This window comes from Zeus faber, assembly GCF_960531495.2.
Source record: "Zeus faber genome assembly, chromosome: 1".
NCBI lineage: Eukaryota > Metazoa > Chordata > Actinopteri > Zeiformes > Zeidae > Zeus > Zeus faber.
This window is the reverse complement of record NC_137193.1, coordinates 54,567,001-54,588,601: the sequence shown is the minus strand read 5'-3', so window position 1 is coordinate 54,588,601 and position 21,601 is coordinate 54,567,001. Positions and strand designations below refer to the sequence as shown.

The following is a 21,601-nucleotide window of genomic DNA, read 5'->3' as shown; positions in this document are numbered from 1 at the left end:
CGGATAAAAAAAAAAAATCTGTATTGCCAACACACAGGGAAAATGTATGTTTTAGAAAAAGTTTCAGTTGGGATTCACTTCAAAAAAAAAAAAAAAAAAGTCACCTTTCGAAGGCCATCACACATTTTGTTCATCCGCTCATTAGCTGCTGTCACCGGGGGGGTTGGGCCAGGGCTCGGAGCCCTGCCTGCCCAAAGTGGGCCGCCACACGCTCCAGGGGTTGTATGTCCGGCTTATAGCTGTTGGACTAGGTGTGGGGGGGGGTGCACTGCTGACCAGGTCATTTAGAGTCGTTGAGGAGGAAGATGGAGGAAAGGAGTGTAAGGCCGGCTCTCCACTTGTGGACCAAATGGAGCTGCTGAAGGGGCTGGTGGTGGACCACGGGTTGTGGCCGTTTCCCAAGATCGACTGCAGAAGGAAACAGTAGTTTACGGTTACCGCAGGAGGTGGCGGAAGCCGCATATAAAATGATAGTAATTAAAGATCTTACTGTGGTGGGAACGGTCGGAGAGCAGGAGCTGCTGGGCCAGGAGTGCAGAGAGTCGCTGTTGGGAGCGTCCCAGATGGAGGAAGGGGCGGCTGTGAACTCAGGCCAGCTCTGCTGAGGCTCTGAAGTCTTTGGGAAATTTATTCCGCTAAAAACTGAACGGAAAATAAAAAGAATCGCTCGGCTCAGTGTAGTTGGTACTGTAATGTCCCTGTTAATTCTGACATCCTTCCATGAACTGTATAATAGAATACTTAATTTGATTACCTCCTGTCAGATTGAAGGAATTGTTGGGTCCAAATGCAGAGAAGGAGTTAGCGGACATAAAGTTTGGACTAGTTGCTGTGTCAACGGGACTCCATAATCCAGAGCTGGGAATGAGGAATTTTAATAAAAAAACAACAAAAAAAACAAACAGATTATTTAAGATAATATCAGTCAATATTGTACACCGGCATTTTTCGCTAAGCCATCTGTTAATTTCAAGTTGGAATTACCTGTCAGAGCTGTCGCTCTCCACCGACATCATGTGTGGCAGAGTCTTGGCTTGGTTCTCCGTTTTACCTGAGCCAGTGCCACCTGAGAGGAAAAATAAATAAAAGCGTCATTCTCCCAAAAACCTTCTGGAACCCCTGCGGTCGTGTCTCAGGTTGCCGTCACACACCTGGGCTTTTGTCGTATCCGCCGGCTACAGCAGCAAAAGTGGGATTCCCGTTTTTGCCGGGGAGCGAAGCAGCCGCAGACAGCTTGTTTCCCAGAGCCTTCTTCAAGTTTCCTTCGCTACAAAGAAAGTAGAGGAGTGAAGGTTTTCCATTAATCATCATCATCGTGACAAAAAGTGCAGAAAAATACAAGGTCAGTTGTTCGGTTTGGTTACCTGTTTGCGTTGAGGACGCTGCTGTAGGTGCCGCGGGACAGTAAATTCGGGGAGGGCGGCGGCGGGGTGCAGGTCCGAGCGGAAAGCGATCTCTTCAGAAAGGGGTCGGCGTTCATAGTCTGCATGGAGATCTGCTGCAGACTGTCCGACTCTGCTCGGGGAGAGGAGACGCTTTGAGATTGCCGATCCCCGAAAACACAGACACTCTGGAAAGATGACGGTGAACGGCGTCCAAGAGCGACTTACGGCTGCTGATTTTGAGGAGAGGAAGGTCCCATTCGGGAGAAGCAAACTCCTTCTCGCCCTCTGAGCTGCTGCTGTGGCCCGGCTCCGCGACGGCACCATTGGACAGGAGCTTGACCGGCGGAGAGGGTCGGCCATCTTCCGGCTTCCCCGCCGCTGCGCAGAGAAATGCATTGGTGACAAAAGCGTCTCCGGAAGAAAAGCCAAGTCGAAAAGGACGGAAATTGAACTCAAACTCACATCTCTGTTTCTGCAAGGTTCTCGCTTTGGGGATGCTGGTGAGAGGGTGCAGGGCTTTGGAGGTGAAGCTCTTGCGCTGTTTGTTTTCCAGCGGTGTTACGTACGGCAGCTCAAGAGAACTGGGAGGGCAAATCAATATTTCGCTGTATGTCAATTAAGGGGAGAAAAAGAAAAAGAAAAGAAAAAGAAACAGAATAACTGTCCCATGCATGGAAGTCCACAAACCTGGATTTATCTGCCTGGTTGTCCTTCTTTGTGGTTTCCTGTTTTTTGTTTTTGGGTTTTGTTAGGAAGTTGGAAGTTTCCTCTTTCCCCTTTTCTGTGATTATTGTCTTTCCTTTGTTTTTCACTGGTTCCTGGTTGAAAAAACAGGAAATACTTTTTTTATATAGTATAAAATACACATATTGTTAGTATTCTTAACACCTTGCGTTGCCATGCGTTCCTGCTCTATCAGATGATACGCGGTGGAGACAACCAGACAAAAACAGATGTTTGATTGGTTGTATTGATGGAAGGTAGATTGAAACAGACGCCGCGCACCGCCCCCCTCTCTGGTTGTACCTCTTTGAAAGCCTCCACGTCCGGACTGGAGGTTTCCGTAGTCGTCGAGGAGCTGTCGTCGTTGTCGGCCACGGCGTCCTTCGACTCGTCTCCCTGAGTTTTGCCTTTTCCTTTTCTCTCCTTCTCCTCCTTCTTCTTCTTCTGAGCTTTTGTTTTACCGCGCACTTTCGCTTTTGACTCGAGCACTGCGGGCAAGACAAAACACAGGACTTTTTAGAAGACTTGAGGATAATAATATAATTTCTATCATTTACCCCCATCATAGCAAACGTGGCTACCTTTGTTTTGTGCCGACTGAGAGCACTGCTCCTGTAAAGCTTCCACGCTTGGCGCTTCTGGCCGGTCCAGGTCGGTGTCCATGACTCCTAGCAGGGTGGTATATTCTGTGTCCTCAGGACAGAGGATTCTGTGAGGCAACGTGGACCCCACTGAGCCTGGACCCTGAAGGTCCAGCAGTCCCACTACTGGTGGCTGCTTGGAGTTGCGGGCCTTTCTGCCGGGCCCCTGGCCCGGCACCTGAGGGCCCTGTTGACCTGAGATGCCGATTCCTTTGGCGATCTGCGAGGAAGGAGCTTGCATAGATGAGCGACCGCAGCCCGACCTTGTCCTCCTCTCTTGGTTGTCCAAGTCGGAGAAGGTACGGCTGTTACCGTGCCGGCCCCCGCCGCGGGACGGCCCCCCGCCGGACCCATAATACCCTCTGGAGTTCTGATGGGAGTCGCTGTAATCGTTCAAGCTGAAAGACGTAGGAAACGCACACGCACAGTCACACAGAACAACCTCACACCTATATTCAGTTTGGTTGAACTACAGCAGCACGGCTACAAAACACCATCAGATCAAGTTCTTTGATATGTGGAGTATTAAATCTTCCGCTGCGAGAACCAAACGATTTAGGGGCGCAGACCAGTTATCCACCACCGAACCTGGAGTTTTTATTTTTTTAATTGAATGGATCGTTCTGCTCATCACTCACTTTGCGTCGCTGTGAATTTGCACTATTTCCCTGAGGTTGAATGGTCTCCCGGTCTCCAGTGAAGAGTTGCACTCCACAGACAGGCATCTTTTGAAAGGCTCCCATATGCTCTGTGCCTCCAGATATGCAGTGGCAATCACCAGCAGGAACACGGAGCTGGATTGGAAAAGACATACATACTATGTATAAGAAAACTAAAATAGGTTGATGGGAAGGAAGGATACATCACCAAATTGTTAGTCTTTTGTAGTATTTACGTAATAGGCATATACCATCAGAGGTTAAATTAGGGTTTGGGAGGTGGATCGACCCTGATTTTATTACAATTTTAAGCGAACCTATTCAAGTCATCCTTTTATAGAAGGTCAATCCGGAAAAATCTCATCCGTGATGCATGTTGTGCTTGGTGGGATCCAGTTTCGTTAACGGCAGACCGATTGAGAAGAGTTTTTCATCCATCGATCATGAGTTATATCGATTGTTAGGTAATTACACAAACATTTGCAGAACAACAATTAACAGTGGCTGGTGGAACTTAGGTTCCCATCAAAAAAAAGGGCCTCTCATTTATTTACTTAACAAAGGGGGGGGGGGGGGTACACATCCCCAGTGTTACCCCTTTCATACCAAGTTTACTATTTCATCCTAATAATGGTAAATGTAAGTGAATTCACAGCACCGTGCAGAGTGATACAGATCAAGTGGCGATGTCACTCGATCAGGAGACTCACCTCATAATAAGAGAGACTATTATGTAGAGCTCCAGCTCCCAGCTCGGCCTGGGTAAGGTTTCAGCGCACGCAGCCAGCATGTGGTAGGGCAGGGAGGCGTTCAGGACAAACACAAACTCCGAGCCCCCGCACGTCACCAACTTGAGCTCCCGGATCACTCGAGAGGAGGTGAAATCTGGTGTAAACCTGCAGGGCGGAGAGAGGTCAACGCTCGGCGCGAGACAAGCGGCGTTTTCTCACTTGCAGTTGAATTTAACAAACTTGTAACCGTGTGCGAGATCCAAATCATCTAATTTCCATCTCTGAGCAGAGTGCATGTTCAAAATGTTACTGGTATTGTTGAAATTCACGGGAGTAAGATGTGTCAATGGAAATTTAAAATGGATGTAATTTAAGGGAAGCCAGAGCTCAGGACAGCGAGGAGAGGCTGGAGGAACAGAGAGCCGATTCATCGTCTAACTAAAGGGCTTATTCACAAAGATCAACTGAAGATGTGTGATCCATGGTGGGGAAGGCAAATTAAAGCATGATTTAGAGTATATTTTGCATGTGCAAGTCACTCACACACACACACACACACACACACTTACACTTCCTCATTCTAAATTGGTAACCAAATTGGTATGCAAATAATTTTTTTAACTTACAGTATGACAAGGTCTTTTGAAGCATTTGGTTTAAGTGCAAATTCTTGACAGCTGAGAACTTTGAATCCATATCCCTCACAAGCTTGTCCGTTGATTTCTGCAGATCGGATATTGATCGGGAGTAGGCCCGTGTTTTCAACCTTGAAAGTTCTTTTGAGAGTGACGTTTGGCTCCTTAACATTGGTCTCTGAAACAAGATAAGGGACATGGCGCAGAAAAATGACTTTATATAGGGGCATTTCAAGGCGCCAGTAGTCTTGTTGGAAACCTTATCCCAATACGTAATCTCTATTTTACTTGATTTAAATTCCAAAGATAGATAAAGACAATGAGATAACAATGAGCTGCTAAAAAGACCAAAAAGCATTCAAACTCACTCTCCATGCAGTCTCTCAGCAGGGCCTCGGTCATCTTAAACCTCAGTGAGCTCTCTTGACCCGGAAGCTTCCCCGCCACCTTCAAGCTTTCCATCGTGCCGCGGCCTTGGAGCAAGATGGTGTCGATCACAGTTAGGTTGTTCCTAAATGGAACCAACGAGGCAGGCGGTTTCAAAGCAGGACTGCTGATACACATCAAACCGTGTTTTATCGGACACATAGGATTTTTGTAAACACAAACCTGACGATGAGCAACGAGGAGACACTGTGGTTGGTGATGGGAGTAAACCTCACATTAAAGGACTTGATTTCTCCTGGCAAGAGGAGGAGGTTGTAGACAAAGGGTTTAGTGGATCCTTCTGCAAATCCTGTACTGCTTTTCATCAGGAATGACTGCCAAACAAACACAAGAGAAGTTATGGACAAAGCCATTGTGGTTATCAACATAATTGCACAACATGCAGTCCTATGAATTAAAGAAAATATTGTTGCATTCTTCCATACAGTGCAGGTACAGTCTGCAGGTATGCGAGAGTTCAATGTAATACTTTTAAGACCTTTTTAAGACAAATATAACAAAATCGAACACATATGGATATAGAAATTCAGATAATTAAGACTATCCTTAATTTGTAAAGCTGAATTTAAGACATTTTAAAAAGGACCTGCAGACATTTGGCCAGAGGCCATCTTGTCCGTCTTATGGAACTCACTCGATTTCTGTGGACCTGGAATTCCAAAGTTTTCATGTCGATGTTGATATTGGACAAATTTCCTAATGGTAACCTGAAAAATAATAGCCAATGTCAATAACCATTTTTATCTCAGATTATGCAGAGTAATACAATAATAAAAAAAAATATGGAATAAGTGGGGAATTCAGACCTGTCGGCTAGCTTCCCAGAAAACACTGATGGATTGGGAAACAAAGCCAATGGGAGGACCTGAACAAAGACGGGGACATCAGCAGGGTTTTCCAGAACCACTTTCTCATCCTGGAAAAAAAAAAACAACAAAAAAACAATTCCGGATCAATCCTAGGTAGAGCACCATGCATACAAGTAGAAATGCCTGAGGTTAGGTAACAGTTTCTGATTGTGCGCATGCATGAATAAGAGACAGATTGTCTTTACTCACAGAGGAGCTGTTTGTGTTGGTCAGGGGGAACAGAATTTGTTGTGAGGAATTGACTAACGACGGCCAGGTCAATTGTGCCGTTATCTTGGCTTGCACGTTCTTCATAAGATCTGTGTTCACTTCAAAGATGGCATTCACCCTACAGTGAGGGGGAAGAATCTCATGACCTTTCGAGATTAACGCTTGAGCAAGCGACAACGTTACTGTGAGGTTTAACAGTCCATGTGCGAACATCACTCAGGTGTTGCAGACTCACTCATGGCCAGAAAGCTCTTTAAGCTCTTTCCATCGTCTGAGGAGTTTTTGGTGCAGGTCCACATCTGTATCCCAAATATCCTCCTGCAAAGCCAGTCCGTGAGGCTTGGCCTCCGCTAGAGGGATAAGAAGTTATTAACCACTATATTACCCATGTGATTGTTTAGGGAGTGTAAATTAGGGCGAGGTGATATATTGTTGCGATATTGAGATTTTGGTCATCATAGTATTGCGTTAAATGTCCTCTTTAATGCTGCATTACAATAAAGTTATGTCATTTCCTGAACTGCATAGACTGTTTAATGCCTCGACTTGCTTAGTTATAACATCCATGTCACTTGTCACTCGTTTTATTTTATTACTTACATTTCAGAACAAATGGCAGTCCCACATAACAATCGTCGCCACACTGCAGACTGGCGTCGAAATAAATATTTGCTACCTGCAAAACATGTTGGTGTTTTTATACGACATCATTCATTCTTTTAACAGCAGTGTTTCCTGACGGCGTTTTGCTCATGCCGATAAGTATCCACCTTAGATTTGCGTTTGGACTCCAACTCGTCCCTGTTGTTGCGGAGACGCTTGTAATAAAAGCGCACGTCCTCTGTTAGAGAGCGGATCTGCTGCAGTTTCACCCTCTGTGTGAAAGAGCTCTGTATGCTGAAACCCTGGTGAACGACCTTCCCCTGTAGACAAAGCAGACATGCAACAGTGGGGAATGTCATTTCAACTCTGACACTACATCAACTCAAAAAGCTGAGATGATGAGGCGGTGGTCGCAAGGAAAATGATCTTCAGCTTCTACTAACCGGGAAAGGTGAAACTCCCAGTGAACCAGAAACATCATAGAATAGCTGCTCACTACTTGTACCATACTAGGTTTAACTACCTATCATTTACTTCAAAGAACCTGGAAGGCTGAAATGAAAAGTTTCTAAAACATTGATAGTAATTTGCTTAAAAATTAGTAATTTCCATGACTATATCTGCAGAGGTAACTTACTGGAAAAGATGGCGGCAAAATGATATGTTTGGGAGAGCTTGCCAGTGTTCCCACTGCAATAAGCGCTTTCACTGGAATGGTTAATATCTGAGGACAAATGACACTCACATCAACGTACAGGCCGGACAAAATGCTTTTGACAAAAAAACAGAGGAAGTCACTAAAAGTGGAGTTGAATGACCGCCTACCTCATAATCTGTGGTGATGTGCACGGCTCCATCGTACATACCCTCCAGCGCCTCGGCGACCAGTGTCACTCTGAACGCTGCATAATAGCCAGAGGCCAAAATAACCTTTACAGAGACACAAATGCATGAAAAAGTGGTGGCTTTGCGTGAAAAGGGAATAGAATTTATATTCTTCAGCCTTTGTATTAAAAGTGGCCGAATCAGAGAATAAAATAAAGAACTGCAGTCCTTACTGATTTCTGATGGGAGGATGAGGTGTTCTGCAACTGCCGCATGCGGCTCAGAGCCGCGGTTTTGTTCCCTCGCTCCGTCTTCAGCAGCTCCATGGACAGGCTTTCTCCCGTCACCACCCAGGATTTGATCTCCAGCTGAGCAATACAAATTGGTTAGAACGATAAGGATAATTCAGTTGTGTTTTTTTTCTTTAGCAAAACTGCGGTTTCATTTCAGAGAACATTTTAGACTTGTATTGTCACTAAATAAATCAATAAAGGTTTCACACTGAATAAAACCTGAGTGCAAAACAGAAAATAAATTCATTAAAAAAAACTTGCCCCTGTACGATAAACAAATTGGATTTTGTCCCCGTGTTGTTTATTGTTTGGAGTCTAGGTTCTCACCTCTATGGGGTTGCTGTTGATGACCACAAATGTTATGCTGCTGGTGTCTGTTGAACTGCGAACGCCAAAGTCCAGGAAGTTCTCCTTCAGACTGGGTGACAGGACCAAGGGCTGTTCAAACCGGGAATCTATAGATTAGCCAAACACGGTGCTAGCAAGCATCCTGACATCCATCAAGATGTCCAAAAAGTTGTTATCAGAAGAAAAAAAGAGTGAACAATGTTCATTCATAACAAATCAAAATACAACTCCTAATTTAAAACCACCTTCAGAGAAATAGAGTGTACTTGCTGTCTAAATACAGCATGTCCACGCTCGCTGGTATTGCACATACTGTAAATTATTATACATTTCCAAAAACAAATTTTCACAGTACCTCTAGGAAGCCGGTGTAGGCCCGGACGGGCAGGTGGAACTTGGAGGCATTGGTGATGAGCAGGATGTTGCCATCAATGTGAACGGAGGGCCGCACCGGCCGGAAGAGGAGAGAGAAGATGTAACGCGACTCGTGTGGGTGTATGAGGACGGGCGTGCTGAAGTTCTGCACCTGAGGGACAATGGGAGAACTTTGCTGAATGAGACCTGACGGAGTGTTTGGCAATTGGGAAAGACCGTCAAATCAACCTCCGCCGTGACTCACATTGAACATTGTTGTGGCCTCGTCGGGCAGGGACACGTTGTGGATTTGGACTGCAAAGATGAAGGTGTTGGTCAGGAATATGGGTCTCTCCACTGGGTCGACAGGACTGTCCCTGATGTGGAACAGGGTCGCTGTGTGGTCGAAACCCAAGTACCTGCAAGTGGAGGAAATCCTTTAAAAAAATAACTAGTTCTGATACAAGGATCCAGTGGCGGCCAACCTGGTTCTATTTTATAGAAGGAATTTATACTGTGCAGCCTGAAAAGCACTACAGTACTAGCGCTAAGTGTCCCAAAATGGGACAACGGTTAATATTTAATTAACCTATTTGACCAATCTGATAAAGGAAAATCATGAATAAATTCTGCATCAACTCCTAAATATCTAAAAGGTCTTGAACTCTATACATGCACTGTATATCAAAAAACTGTAGCTTACCCTTCCAAGACCTCGGCTTGGTATGGGATTTCAAGTTTAGAGTAACTTTTCTCTTTTGCCTTTACTGTTATTTTACCAGAGAACTGATACGGTCTTCTTGCTTTTGAAGCTGTAACAGAGAAGAGCAAAAATAAACAGCATAAGTTACACAGATATTCTACAAAAACAAGCTGTACAATTTTGTTCGGACCCTATTTGCATTGGCATTATTATTTCAACATTTATTTTGTTGCAAAAAAACAACTCAAAATCTTCAAAACAACTAAAGATCTCTTGAATTTGTCAAAAGTCTGGCAGTTTGCAGTTTTTAAGAAAATGTGTTGATCTGTCATTAGACAAAAGGATCGACAAACATTTAAAACGGACACTGTAACTTTTCTTTTTGTTAAAGTCTGAAAAAAAACTTACCATCAAAACTAACACTTGCAACTTTGGTGTATCTACTTTCTCCTCCTTTCAGTGTTATCGCCTTGAAATCTACCGTCACAGCTTCGTTGGACGGTGTTGTTCGTACACTCTGTAAAGAGCACAGATCACTTTCGGCGAGAATTCAGATGGACCATATTTTAGGAATTTGAAACGCCCTCGACAACTTACTGTAATTGGAACATCTTTTGTTCCAGAATTTAAAAGATGTAGATTTAACAGTTTTGGACGATCTATGACATTAAACCGAGAGGGGAGAAGGGGTTACAGATAGTTCATACTGAAGGACATTTTACATTTTATAACTTTCATCCACTGTGTTTTGCAGAACTCTATACCTTGCGACCTCAGCGTGCCAAAATCGAGCATCTCCGTGGAGGAATATATACCGGGTGCTGCCCAGAACAAACAGAGATAAAAATATTTTGGAGAAAAAAAAGAAAGGGTCAGGTTTCACAGAAATTGATCATCACAAACTATATGAATGAATGAATATTGAAGATTCACACCTGATGTGACCTCTACCTCTACTGGTAAGATGATAAACTGGTCTTCGTTGGGAGCATTGGTTTTAATTCGAATAAAAGCTGTGTGGTTGTCTACATCTCTTGATGAAAAGCTGGCTCTCATTACTCCCTTCGTCTCAAAAGGGGGAATCTCCTGGACAGAAAAGTCACACGGGCGACAATGACAGAAATTGAACAGACGGAGGACGTGCATGGTTCACATGGTTTGCTTGACTGAAAATGCACATAAATAACTTTAAATGACCTTACCCATAATTTTCCAGTGGCCCCTTGTTGACCTGTGGGCAGCTCCAGATGTAAATCTCCCCCACTCGAGTACATCTCCACAACCTGGGGATTTATTGGAGTAAAAGCACAGTGATTGATTTACCTGCACAATTCACAGGGATAAATAAACCACAAATACAAATTCATGCCATTGTTGTTTGTATGTATATGTATGTATATGTGAAGTTGCTCCACCTGCAGTGGTTCGCTATGTGGGTTGTGGATGTTTATAAGAGGTGAGAAACTGCTGTTTACTGGGACTCTGGCCCCTATGAAGGGCCGCAGTCTGTAGGGGTTTGGAATGCCGACCCCGAAAACCTTAATGAGGGAAATGGACACAATATGAAGCTTACAGTCACACTTTCCTAATGCCAAGTAATAATTTCAAAAAAGAACAGCACCAATGTTTGTTATTTACCTGGTATGTAAACACTCCATGATGTGATGTATTAATAAATAAAGTATTTTCTACGTTTCCCACAACGCGGGCAAGAAATACTACATCAAATGATGTGTTTCCCCCTGGTGGAATTATCTGTTGAAAAGAAAGACAAAGAAAGGTGTTGCTACATCTCAAATACCCTACTCTCAGACAAAGTAAGTCATGGGTTTTCCACTGAACCTTTATTAACCCAAAAAGAGAAGAGAAATGGGAATGGTGCAACAAATGGTAACCAGTGTTGCAATATCAGCAATTCACTTCGATCGCATGCCGTAGTAGGAGTTTTACAATACCAGACTTAATTCTAATGGTAAAATAAAACTTTCTGAAATGAGAACAATGAAAAGGCTGTAGCAAGTCATACAAATTGGATAATATGATCAAGAAACTTTAAGGGGCAGCCTGAAGCCCACAGTGTGTACGGAGTTGATTATCTAAGTGCTGAGCGGGAGCGTCTGAGTTGGAAAATATATAAAGGGGTCAGAAGCAGCTGTTATGAACTAAATTTATTATAGCCACGAGCACAACCTAAGCTGCCCGTTCAATGGCCATTCCCCTAATGCAATCCCCCTGACTTGTAAAAAGTACGGTTTACTTCAAGAAAAGAAAAGGAACATCTGGTCGCTCACCCAATAACGGCCATTGTCTCAGTTTATCAATTTGAAACCACAGGAACATATTGAACAGTAGATTTAGTCATATTCCAATTGATCTCTAATTCAGTTACTATTTATCTCCATTTCATTTCATGTTTCTTGTGTCTTTTTATAAAGTTATCTTTTCGAGGTCCCTTATCACTGAATGTCTAACTTGTCTTAGGTTTTACGGCTGCAGTCAGATCACAGAAGGTCACTTAAGAAAGGATGTGTAATTGATGTGTACTCACCCGGTTCTGAAAAAAGGACGCATGAAAGTGTGCTGTTGTTGCAGATATTGATACTAAACTAATTTCTTCTGAACTAGGATTATGTAAATAAACTTTCTCCATTTTTGGCATTCCAACAGGCCTACGGACAAAGGGGAAAAAAAAGCAAACAGAGGCAAAAAGTGTAGGATAAACATTTTAAAATAATAAATAAAGTTAAAAGTATAAATATAGTATAGTAAATGAATACATAAATACATATAAAGAGGACCTATTATGGTGCTCAAAACATGTTTTTGAAGTTTTTTGCTGAAAATACCACTCGCTAACATGTGTCCAATCCACCCTGTCTGAAAACGGGCTGTTTAAGGGGGAGGAGCGAGGCTCCCGAGGCACCAAGTTCTGTGAGCCAATGGGGTTTGAGCATGGCTTCCGAGTTTCGTTGTATTTAATCCGTCAAACTTTGTCTGATTTCACCTTATCAGTCCACCAAAATCTGTTTCTGAGCAAATTTGAGGCGAGAAATAAGCAACCCAGTCGCTGAAGCTTCACTCATATTAGCTCTACAAGGACAAATTTAAAAGTTAGTTCTGTTTTTCATCGCAGTGTCCGGAGCAGTGCAGAGCTTGGAGCACCGCAGGATACGGCGGGGCTAGGGGCTTTTTGGTTTCATTCAATTACGGAAACATCAGAAAACAAAACAAAAAAATATATACATCTACACTTTTGTTTGGAGAAATGCGGAGCCGATTGATTGACTGATCGTATTAATCAGTCAATTTTCTAAATGTTTTCAGTAAATCAAAATTGTTATTGTCTGTTACCGTTACAAATACAAATAATCTCTTGAACTTGAACATCCCTAGTTGGTATTAATTCCACTTTCTTTTAAAAGATTTTTGGCGGTCACTGCAGCCAACAGAGCACTTCCCATAATTAGCTCTTAGCTCCGATGCCAGCGGGTCCGGTCGCACTCCAGGCGTGGGTGGAGTTACTCAAATGGGGAGGCGGTTCTAATTCTAATGTGTCTCCCAGTCAGTTTTTTGTGAACGGCTCACAAAAAACTGACTGGGTTGTGTTTCTTCACAGTTTGTGTGTTAGCCGGCCCATCAGAGACCCAAATGTATGTGTGTGCACAAGCACTGAAAAAGTGAGTTTTGCATAATAGGTCCTCTTTAGGAAAGGTTATATGACATAAAACTACGTATGAAAAAGGGAGACTTTAAACCCCTCAACACATTAAGGAATAAAAAGGAACAATTACACTGACCAGGCACTCTCTTTTAAATTTACCCTGAATCAACATAATTAATGCATACAGTATATTGATCCCTGCCTTTGTTTTCAACATGTTACAGATATATTCTTATTTCACAAAGATAAACATGGATACTACCACACAAGTGCAGTGGATGAGGGGCAGTTACATTTTTTTGTGTTGTTGTTTTTCAAGTAGGAAGTTTATTGAGCATTGGAGACGGGTGGTGTAGCACCACTTTGGCACAGCCATGGTGCTGCACCCATCGGCATTGTGAAAGGAGATTTTGTTAATTAACCTAGGTCTTGCCCGTGGGAGTCAAAATATTTGTTAATGCATTCGTTGCCGAGAGACATCTTTCAACATATTTTTTTTTGTGTTCCCCACAGTCTTTTAATGAAATTAAAGGTGTGTTATTATTTTGTTCTGTTGACAGAGGGGGAAAAAAAGGGATGAATTGGTTTCCGGAGCTCAGGTAAACTACTAGTATGTATTAAAGTAAGAGAAGTTAAGCAAGACTTTCAAAAAAGGACTTGGAAGAATGCTATTGTACAGGTGATATTTAAAGGTGTCATGTATTTCAAATAATAATAATAAATAATAAATAATAATAATAATAATAATAATGGTCTTGTGTATATGTTCTCATGTATTATCATAATAGTGGTTTAATAAAAGTGTAATAATCATATGCAAGAAGGGTGTATTTACATTAAATTCATTCTTTACCATTAACGACAGTGCTGCACATAGAAATTATGCAGAATGTGTGAAATATAGAGGAGCATTTCAACTGGTTGTGAAGACATGGAGCCAAGACATGGAGAAAAGGAAGAGGTTTGTCGACGACTCACTGTTCGTGGAAGTCCAGCATTGGAGGTTCGAAGTGTATGGGCCGGCAGTTCCCGCGGTGCGAGGACGCACTGCGAGGGAGAGCGAGAGATAACTGGAGCAGCAGCAGTAGCAGCACAGGAACAACGCCGCTCATACTGACCAGCATTTAAACAAGACTAACACATGACAGGAACAATCTCAATCCCGGTTCCTGACAAATGTGTGTGACGGCCTTGGAATTTTTGTTCTAATCTGTGCAAGACAGCATCCACTCTGAAACCTCCGTCAATATCCATAGTTGGAAGCAATATCTTTGTGATAAATAAAGATTAATGTCTCCTTGTCACACTGAGTTTAGTAAGAGGCTTTAAAATGCTCTGCTACTCCCTTACATGAACCGATGAAGGAAAACATAATTCACACTCAGCTGGAGAGCGATCATACGGCAGAGGCGTGGGGTTCGAAAACTCAACAAACTTGCTGAACAGCATGTGTAATTGAACAATAGACATGCCCCTCCTTAAAAAAAAGAGACGATTAATCTTCTGGAGGTGGAAAAATGGTGAGGGGAATATAACAACTATCTCACAGGCGCGCCTTTATAAATCGTATGGAAATAAATGTTGTGCAGAACAACTAACGCAGGTGTGCTCCAAAACCAGGTGGAAAATCCTTTAACATCCCAGAACATGCCTCACATGAGTTTAGAATTTAGACAAAGAATGTAACTTGGAGACAATCCATAAAGGTATGGATACAGTATGTAAAAGCAGTTTGAACCTATCGCGTAGTAGAACCGATGTGGTTGTTTCTAAAAACGGCCAATTAGACAGAACGACTTTCAGTACCATCCTGGGGTTCCAAGCGCACAATATTATTTTCAGCCATCTAAAAGTCTGGTACCCGCGTGAGCGAAAGGAGACAATGGCGGTCGTTTCGGAGAGCTGAGCCAAGCTTCAGATGGCGGGTGGATTTCTCTCCCCGGGGGGAAATAGCAACTGTCAGAAACACACCGCGCCATAGGAGAAGGGGGTCATGTCTCTTTCACTTCAATGACAATGATGGGGGTTCATCTCATTCAATGCAACCCTCATAACCAAAACGCCCATGCCTCATGTATTATTTTAACAGTGTGATTGGACAATGTGGTTACGGTAAATGACTTATAACAGTGAGGGCGATCGTGAGGGAAGACTATTCCATCATCCGACCTTTGTTGTCCCCCCCACACACACACATTTTGTTCATGGAACCAAATTTCGAAGGGAAATTCGACCGGATTGAATTGCGTGACGGGACAGAAAGTGAGATCAAGCCTCTGCATTCCAGTGGAGTCAAGCAGGCCGTCTGGTTCTCCCCCGGGCCGTCTTAAAACTGTGCTCTGACTCAGTGCCGTAGGACTGGTCATACGTGTGCACGGCGACACCTTCATGAGTTGTAGCATTAAAATGCTCGGCATTTTACAGCCACTTAATCGCTCGATGGTTTCATCGGGCAACGGGATGAAGGTCCATGTCACTAAAACTTTGCAATAACTTCCCATCTGCAAACAGAGCTCCGCATTCCCACAGATGGGAAATTACAAAACAAGCTTTTTAATAAGAAGATAATACTGTTTGTGTAGATAGAGAGATGTTATTTCAACATTTGCATTGAAATCAGTTTAATGTCATCTTCTATTAAGGCTTTGTGTGTTTTTTCCCCACATGAACAGGCCTTTTAGTCTATCGAAATGTTAACTACCGAAGCAGTTATTTCCATTTGAATGAGCCGATTTTCCACATGGAAAACGCAGGTGAAAACCCTTCCTGAGCATTAAAAAAAGGACTTACCTTTGTTGATGATATAAATTAAAATCAATGTCCGACTCTGCCTGCAGAACAAAAAAAAACAACAATGTTACACCACGATATGACATCGCTCATTAAATAAATACATTGCTTGATGCACCAGGATATTGTAGAATAAGTATTTTTTAGGAAGTTATTTGTTGATTATAATAAGTTTCACCGTCAGACATCATTCTGTCCCAATATCCCAACGATCGATAACATTGAAGGGTTAAAAAAAAGACCATAGAACCTCAAAATCAGTGAGAATTCAAAGGAGTCATCTTTACATAGGAAAAAAATAATCTGCTTCCCTTGATGATTCTGTCTAGAACATCCAGGTTGGATTACATGCACGGGAGCACCCAAATATTCGGGGTACTGGTCATTTTACTTTGTCCATTCACACCGTCCCACCGGGTCCCTTCAAAAGTGCGGGGTGGCCGTTCCCTGCGTCCCGACGGGAATCCACTGTTATCCGGCTCCGAAAAGCATCCGCTAGAGAAGCCGTTCATTTGGGGAGCAACTACAGTCGTTGCACAAGCGGCGTTAATAAGAAAACCAGGCGTCTCGTTAGGGAGGAAAGCAGCGGGGAGTCGAGCTGCGACGACGTCAACAAAGAAACTCATTTCGAAGTAGAAAATCGATTTATTATTATTTTTTTTAATCTCACTGCACATTCTCTAACTTGAAAGCACTCCCAACGAGGAACTTTTTTCCCCCCAACGTGCTTCTTCTATGACCCCGCCTGTGTCTTCATGCTCTGTTTTGTATTTTGTACTTTTCAAAATTCATGAGCTATCCTGAAATAATAACGGTTAAAACAAAAACATTTGATTTGTTTATTGTTTCATTTCAATTTACTTTGGGGTTGAACCGATATCACTTTTCATTCCAAATGAATTGTGAATCCTAACTTTAGCGATCAGATGATACAGATGTAATACTTTTACAGGACGAATCAATCATATCATCTTACATGTAAGAGGCTTCCATCACCAAAATGCAGAACTTCTAGAATTGTGTCCGACTGAATAAAGGCTGTGAAAGCAAACAGAAAACGGTTGACAATTAAGTATAATTTAAATGCGTTATTATTAGTATTATAGATAGCAATCTGAGAGAACCGAGGGGAGGGAGATCGCCACATAATGTCACTGTTCCTGCCCATTCACACCTGGATGCTAACCACACAGCTAACTGCATTAGCTTCACACCATTCACACCAATGTTTAGCTAGCTTAACCGAGTTAGCCCACTGTGGACGAATGGGTGCTACCGTTAGCCCAATCGGAGAGGCTACAAATTACTTAACTCGTGTTCTAATTGTAATTTTAGACACAGACGCACCTAGTTAATACACGGCCCAGTAAGGGAATGTGTAAAACAGAGCAGGGTCAGTGGGGTGGAAGCTAGTCAGCTAATGCTAATGGTAAAGTTAGCCTGTACAGCGTAACATGTCTGGATGGAAAGCCGAGGACAGCAACATACCTTGTTTATTCGCCTGCGACGTGTGAATAAAAGCGACGAACAACACCCTCAGGACTCCAGTATACGGTGTTTTAGTTGTTTTCGGCTTCCGGTGACAGTCTAGAGCTGTATGTGGGCTCTCCATGCTGCAGCTCGGTGTGTTCATACGAGGAGAGCGGCTCTGCTGTCAGTGCTCAGCAACTAGTGTGAACTTGGAGCAGAGTTGATCCACACTATGTGAGTGTGTGTGTGTGTGTGTGTGTGTGTGTGTGTCCATGGCGGTGTCCGTGTGTGTATCCGTGTGTCTCCGTCCGTGTGTGTCCGTGTGTGTGGACACATACATGTTTTGGGAAAAATGTAAATTCAAAACATTTCTAGCAAATGTATCAAACAAAACTTTGCATCTCACGTGGAAACAAACGACTACAAACGACTAAGCCTTTGTTTGAAATTGGTTGATGTTGTTAAATCACACAAAGGAGCAGGAAAACAAATCAACAACACAGGGTCGACAACTGGACAGTGTCGCAACGGCATGATGAATGAAATGAACAAGAAAAACATTTCTTTTTAAACTTTTATTGAAAATACAGACGAGCAAAGATCAGGAAAACGCTCAAATGTGCTCAAAATGTTTTGATTGTCATGGTGATACAGTTTATCAAACTTCCTGCAGAGGGTAGACTTGTAATGAATCCATAACAGTATAAGAAATGAAGATGTTTGGGTTTGATTTCATATCTTAACGAAGATCACATATAGTTGAGATGATTGAGAGGCTTTCTGACCCAAACTTTACACCTGATCACGCGTCTCCCTCCTACATGATCATTGCTCTTCTGCTTAAATACAGAAGAAACCTGTCACGGGAAACTACTCTGAGAACCATTATTGTACATCATGTATAATTCTAGTGTAAATGACCGGGAGTGGTTAATTCCGTTTGATGGCTTAGTCTAAAATCCTGGGATTTGATACTTGATATACTGCAAGATAATTTCTTTGAACATCACACATTTAGGCCTGAATCATCTATCATTCATGCGGAAATCCAAGATTGTATTGTCAAGGGATCAAGTAGCCAAAATAAATGATATCGTTACCACTAAATGCAATCACCACACACACACACACACACACACACACACACACACACACACACACACACACACACACACACACACACACGGTGTGGAGATGGTTTCTACTGGAATTTGTGTTTTTATATATTTTTTCTTTCTTGTACGTACAATTAATCTATCTATTATTATTATCATAATGATTATGATGATGATTAGTATTATTATTATTAATATTAGGGGTCCAGTCCAAAGGGGTGAGAATTGACGACAGTATGGATGTCATGGATCTGACGCACTCACAGACAAGCTGAATAAGATGTGTATTCGGGGCAGTGCGGACATGCCGTCTTCCAAGTTTGAGCCAGATCTGCCCATTATTGTGAAATAACTTGGTAAAAAACAGTATTTTTTATCGTCACTGCATCACACGTGCGTGCCCAAATGATGGCATGCACGTCTAGTCTAGTGGTCAACAGGATCCTTGGTACGAATAGATGTAAATGATGTCAGAACTTCATGGATGTCATGGATCCGACAAACCCACAGAATGTAATAAGTAAATATTTTAATTTCTTTGTGTGTTTGGGTAACCTTCCAGATGCCTTTGCTACAATTAAAACAAAAATCTGTAGCCCACTACACACACTTAATTTAATTATGTCTTCTACAATTGAAGTCAGTTAAACTACTTACCTCAGTCTATTTAATTATAGGTTTATAAAATACATTATTACTGTTAAGACAGTTTTCTGTTTGTTCACAAAGTGCCATAAAATAATTACGTTCCCCAAAATGGATTAAAAATGGTGATAAATAATCACAATATTTACAAAAATAATCGTGATGATCTTTTTCACCACAATCATACAGTCCTACTTCAGAATGATAACCACCATTAGTTGCGACATAGGAAACCCACCCACACCTACAAACAGCTCCACAACATAGAATTACACTGTATCAAGGCAGGAACCAATTAACTTCTGCAATCACAAAATACACCGGAACAGAGTGACAAAGCACACTCGTCCATTGAACTTTAATGAAGGGCCGACAACCCTGGACCACGTGTATTGCTGCCTGCAGTAATAGTTATAGGGTCCCTAGATTTTTGGTTTTTAATCTTCTCGGTGTTTTAACGGCTAAAAGTATCTGAAACACGGCAACCGCAGTACAAGCAGGCATGGTTGAGATCTAGTTGGAACCGGGACGTTTCAGGCATCATGCCGTTCGAGTTTGATCAATATCGGTGAACATTTGGAGCAGAAATGAGTAAAACAAGAACTGTTGTAATTTTGAATTAATATGAAGTAGAAGAACGTTCGCACGATTTGATTCGTTTCTGGAGCGGGGCACTTTATGACGTCATCATCGATAGTTGTGAAAGTCCAAGTTAAGTCTCACAGAAGTCATTGTGTCATTCACACACACAGTCATTCACATCCAGCCAGTTGCCCCCCATGGACTGCATTGCGTTTGCTGCACGTATACAGACAACTTGAGCCGACTTGATCCCAACTTGAACTCAGAAAACTGTAATTCATGCTGCGTTTAACAAAACCCCCGAAAACTATAATCGGCCACAAAAGGCGTTTTCACACCGCAGGAAGTTCTAAGAAGCTTGGGGGAAAGCATCCCTTTCTTTTATGTCTACATTGCCTTATCCAGGAACGATTGTAATTGTTAAAATACCGTTCTTGAGGGACATTTAAACTAAACCATACAAGAGGAACATTGAGTGATATAAGTGAACAGTGATTGGTCCAGAGTTAAGTCCACAGTGATTGGAAAAAACACGTGAAAAGGAAGATACTTCATCTAAAGAAAACATGTCTTTATTTATACAGAATTTATTTCCCAAAAATTAAATCTACAATAAAGAAATTAAATCGGCGCCCCTCTGCCCCGACCTCGCAGTAGACATGGCCGACTCGGAGCGAGCGTTGATCGTTTTTTCTCATCGCAAGTCAGTAAAGGAGTCGACAGAACATCCATCCTTAGAGTTTAGTCACACTCATGTTAAAGAAAAGACCAAACAAATATCAGAAAACCTTAAAAAAAGGTTATGAAATGAGTGAAAAAATGTATGCGGTGTTAAATGTAGACTCGGAAATTGTGACTTGTGCTGCGTTTCACAGAACCCGGAAAAATGTGATACATGCCTAACATGACTAAACTGGATCCTGTGCATTCCTGCCATCTATATTTAATATTTTTATTATTATATTATTTAAATTATTTTTTTATTTTATTTAGAAGCACCTGCTTTTTAATTTATTTATCTATTTATTTATTTTTTGTTTGTTTGTTTGTTTATTTTTTTATTTCATTCATTTTCAGTTTATTCATTTATTCATTATCTATTTGTTGTTCTATCTATACAGGTATGGCATTCTGGAAAATGCATCTCTCAGAAGGATGCACTTTGCTATTGCACTTATTTTCATACATTTTTCTCATTCGGGCATTGCTCTTCTAGAATCAAAGCATCTTGCTGTCCGTGACGTTGCCATGGCAGCCACCTTAGATTGTAAACCGTGGATAAATTGTTTTCTCTGAGTGGAATACGACAATGTCAAGAGGGAAGGAGCTGTAATGTTCTGCTGATGAACAGGTCAGAGCTCATCAGCACAAGAGGAACCACAGTGATGCCAGAGAGCCACTCAACATATTCAGCTGGACACCAAGAAACACCCAAGAGACAAATCCCTTAAGCTCTCACTCTGATATAATCTGATTTATTAGAGTATTTAAAATTAATATCGCTAAAATATAGTTGTTTGCCTTTGTGGTAATGTTTGATTTTATGTGCTAATGAGGATCAATATGTCGACCAACACTTTTCTCGTGCCACTGCTGTGTAGATTATTAACAATAACAATCAATCATTTATTATACGGTGATCATTTCCTCCATAAAGCACAGAGTTATCCATGTTGACACAGGATGAATTAATTGAATTTACATAATTGAATTATCAACGTGATCTCAGTCCAACCTTTACGTACGTGGCCGTGGAAATGTGTTTCACAGGGTTAAAGCAAAGATGCCTTTGCAGCTTTTATTTGAAATTATATTTCCTCTGTTTCCTCTACTTATGTTTCTAGTGCAGCTTGTGAATTGTCTCCTAGTTCTGGGCCTCAGGAGACTCACCTGGACTCCTCGGTGAATACCG

The 21,601-nt window shown here is 42.0% G+C and overlaps 1 protein-coding gene across 1 annotated transcript; it reads right to left on the bottom strand.

The window, feature by feature from the left end:
• Positions 1 to 141: 141 nt before the first annotated feature.
• tmem131 (transmembrane protein 131) lies at positions 142 to 17,497 on the bottom strand (the record flags this gene model as incomplete). The annotated part of the gene is made up of 41 exons (XM_080009746.1): positions 17,366 to 17,497; positions 16,854 to 16,915; positions 15,878 to 15,918; positions 14,066 to 14,134; positions 11,975 to 12,095; positions 11,065 to 11,181; positions 10,842 to 10,964; positions 10,629 to 10,709; positions 10,362 to 10,512; positions 10,191 to 10,247; positions 10,024 to 10,085; positions 9,835 to 9,943; positions 9,427 to 9,535; positions 8,989 to 9,142; positions 8,725 to 8,895; positions 8,349 to 8,459; positions 7,962 to 8,096; positions 7,729 to 7,833; positions 7,541 to 7,627; positions 7,071 to 7,223; positions 6,901 to 6,976; positions 6,536 to 6,650; positions 6,280 to 6,418; positions 6,028 to 6,137; positions 5,856 to 5,928; positions 5,384 to 5,535; positions 5,143 to 5,285; positions 4,766 to 4,952; positions 4,119 to 4,304; positions 3,388 to 3,543; positions 2,690 to 3,147; positions 2,412 to 2,596; positions 2,073 to 2,203; positions 1,848 to 1,966; positions 1,611 to 1,763; positions 1,365 to 1,515; positions 1,152 to 1,267; positions 985 to 1,066; positions 755 to 858; positions 491 to 642; positions 142 to 408 (listed from the first exon to the last, which is right to left on the bottom strand). The coding sequence occupies exons 1-41, from the start codon at positions 17,487 to 17,489 to the stop codon at positions 142 to 144; spliced, it is 5,397 nt and encodes a 1,798-aa protein (XP_079865872.1). The 5' UTR covers positions 17,490 to 17,497.
• Between the last annotated feature and the right edge of the window lie 4,104 nt (positions 17,498 to 21,601).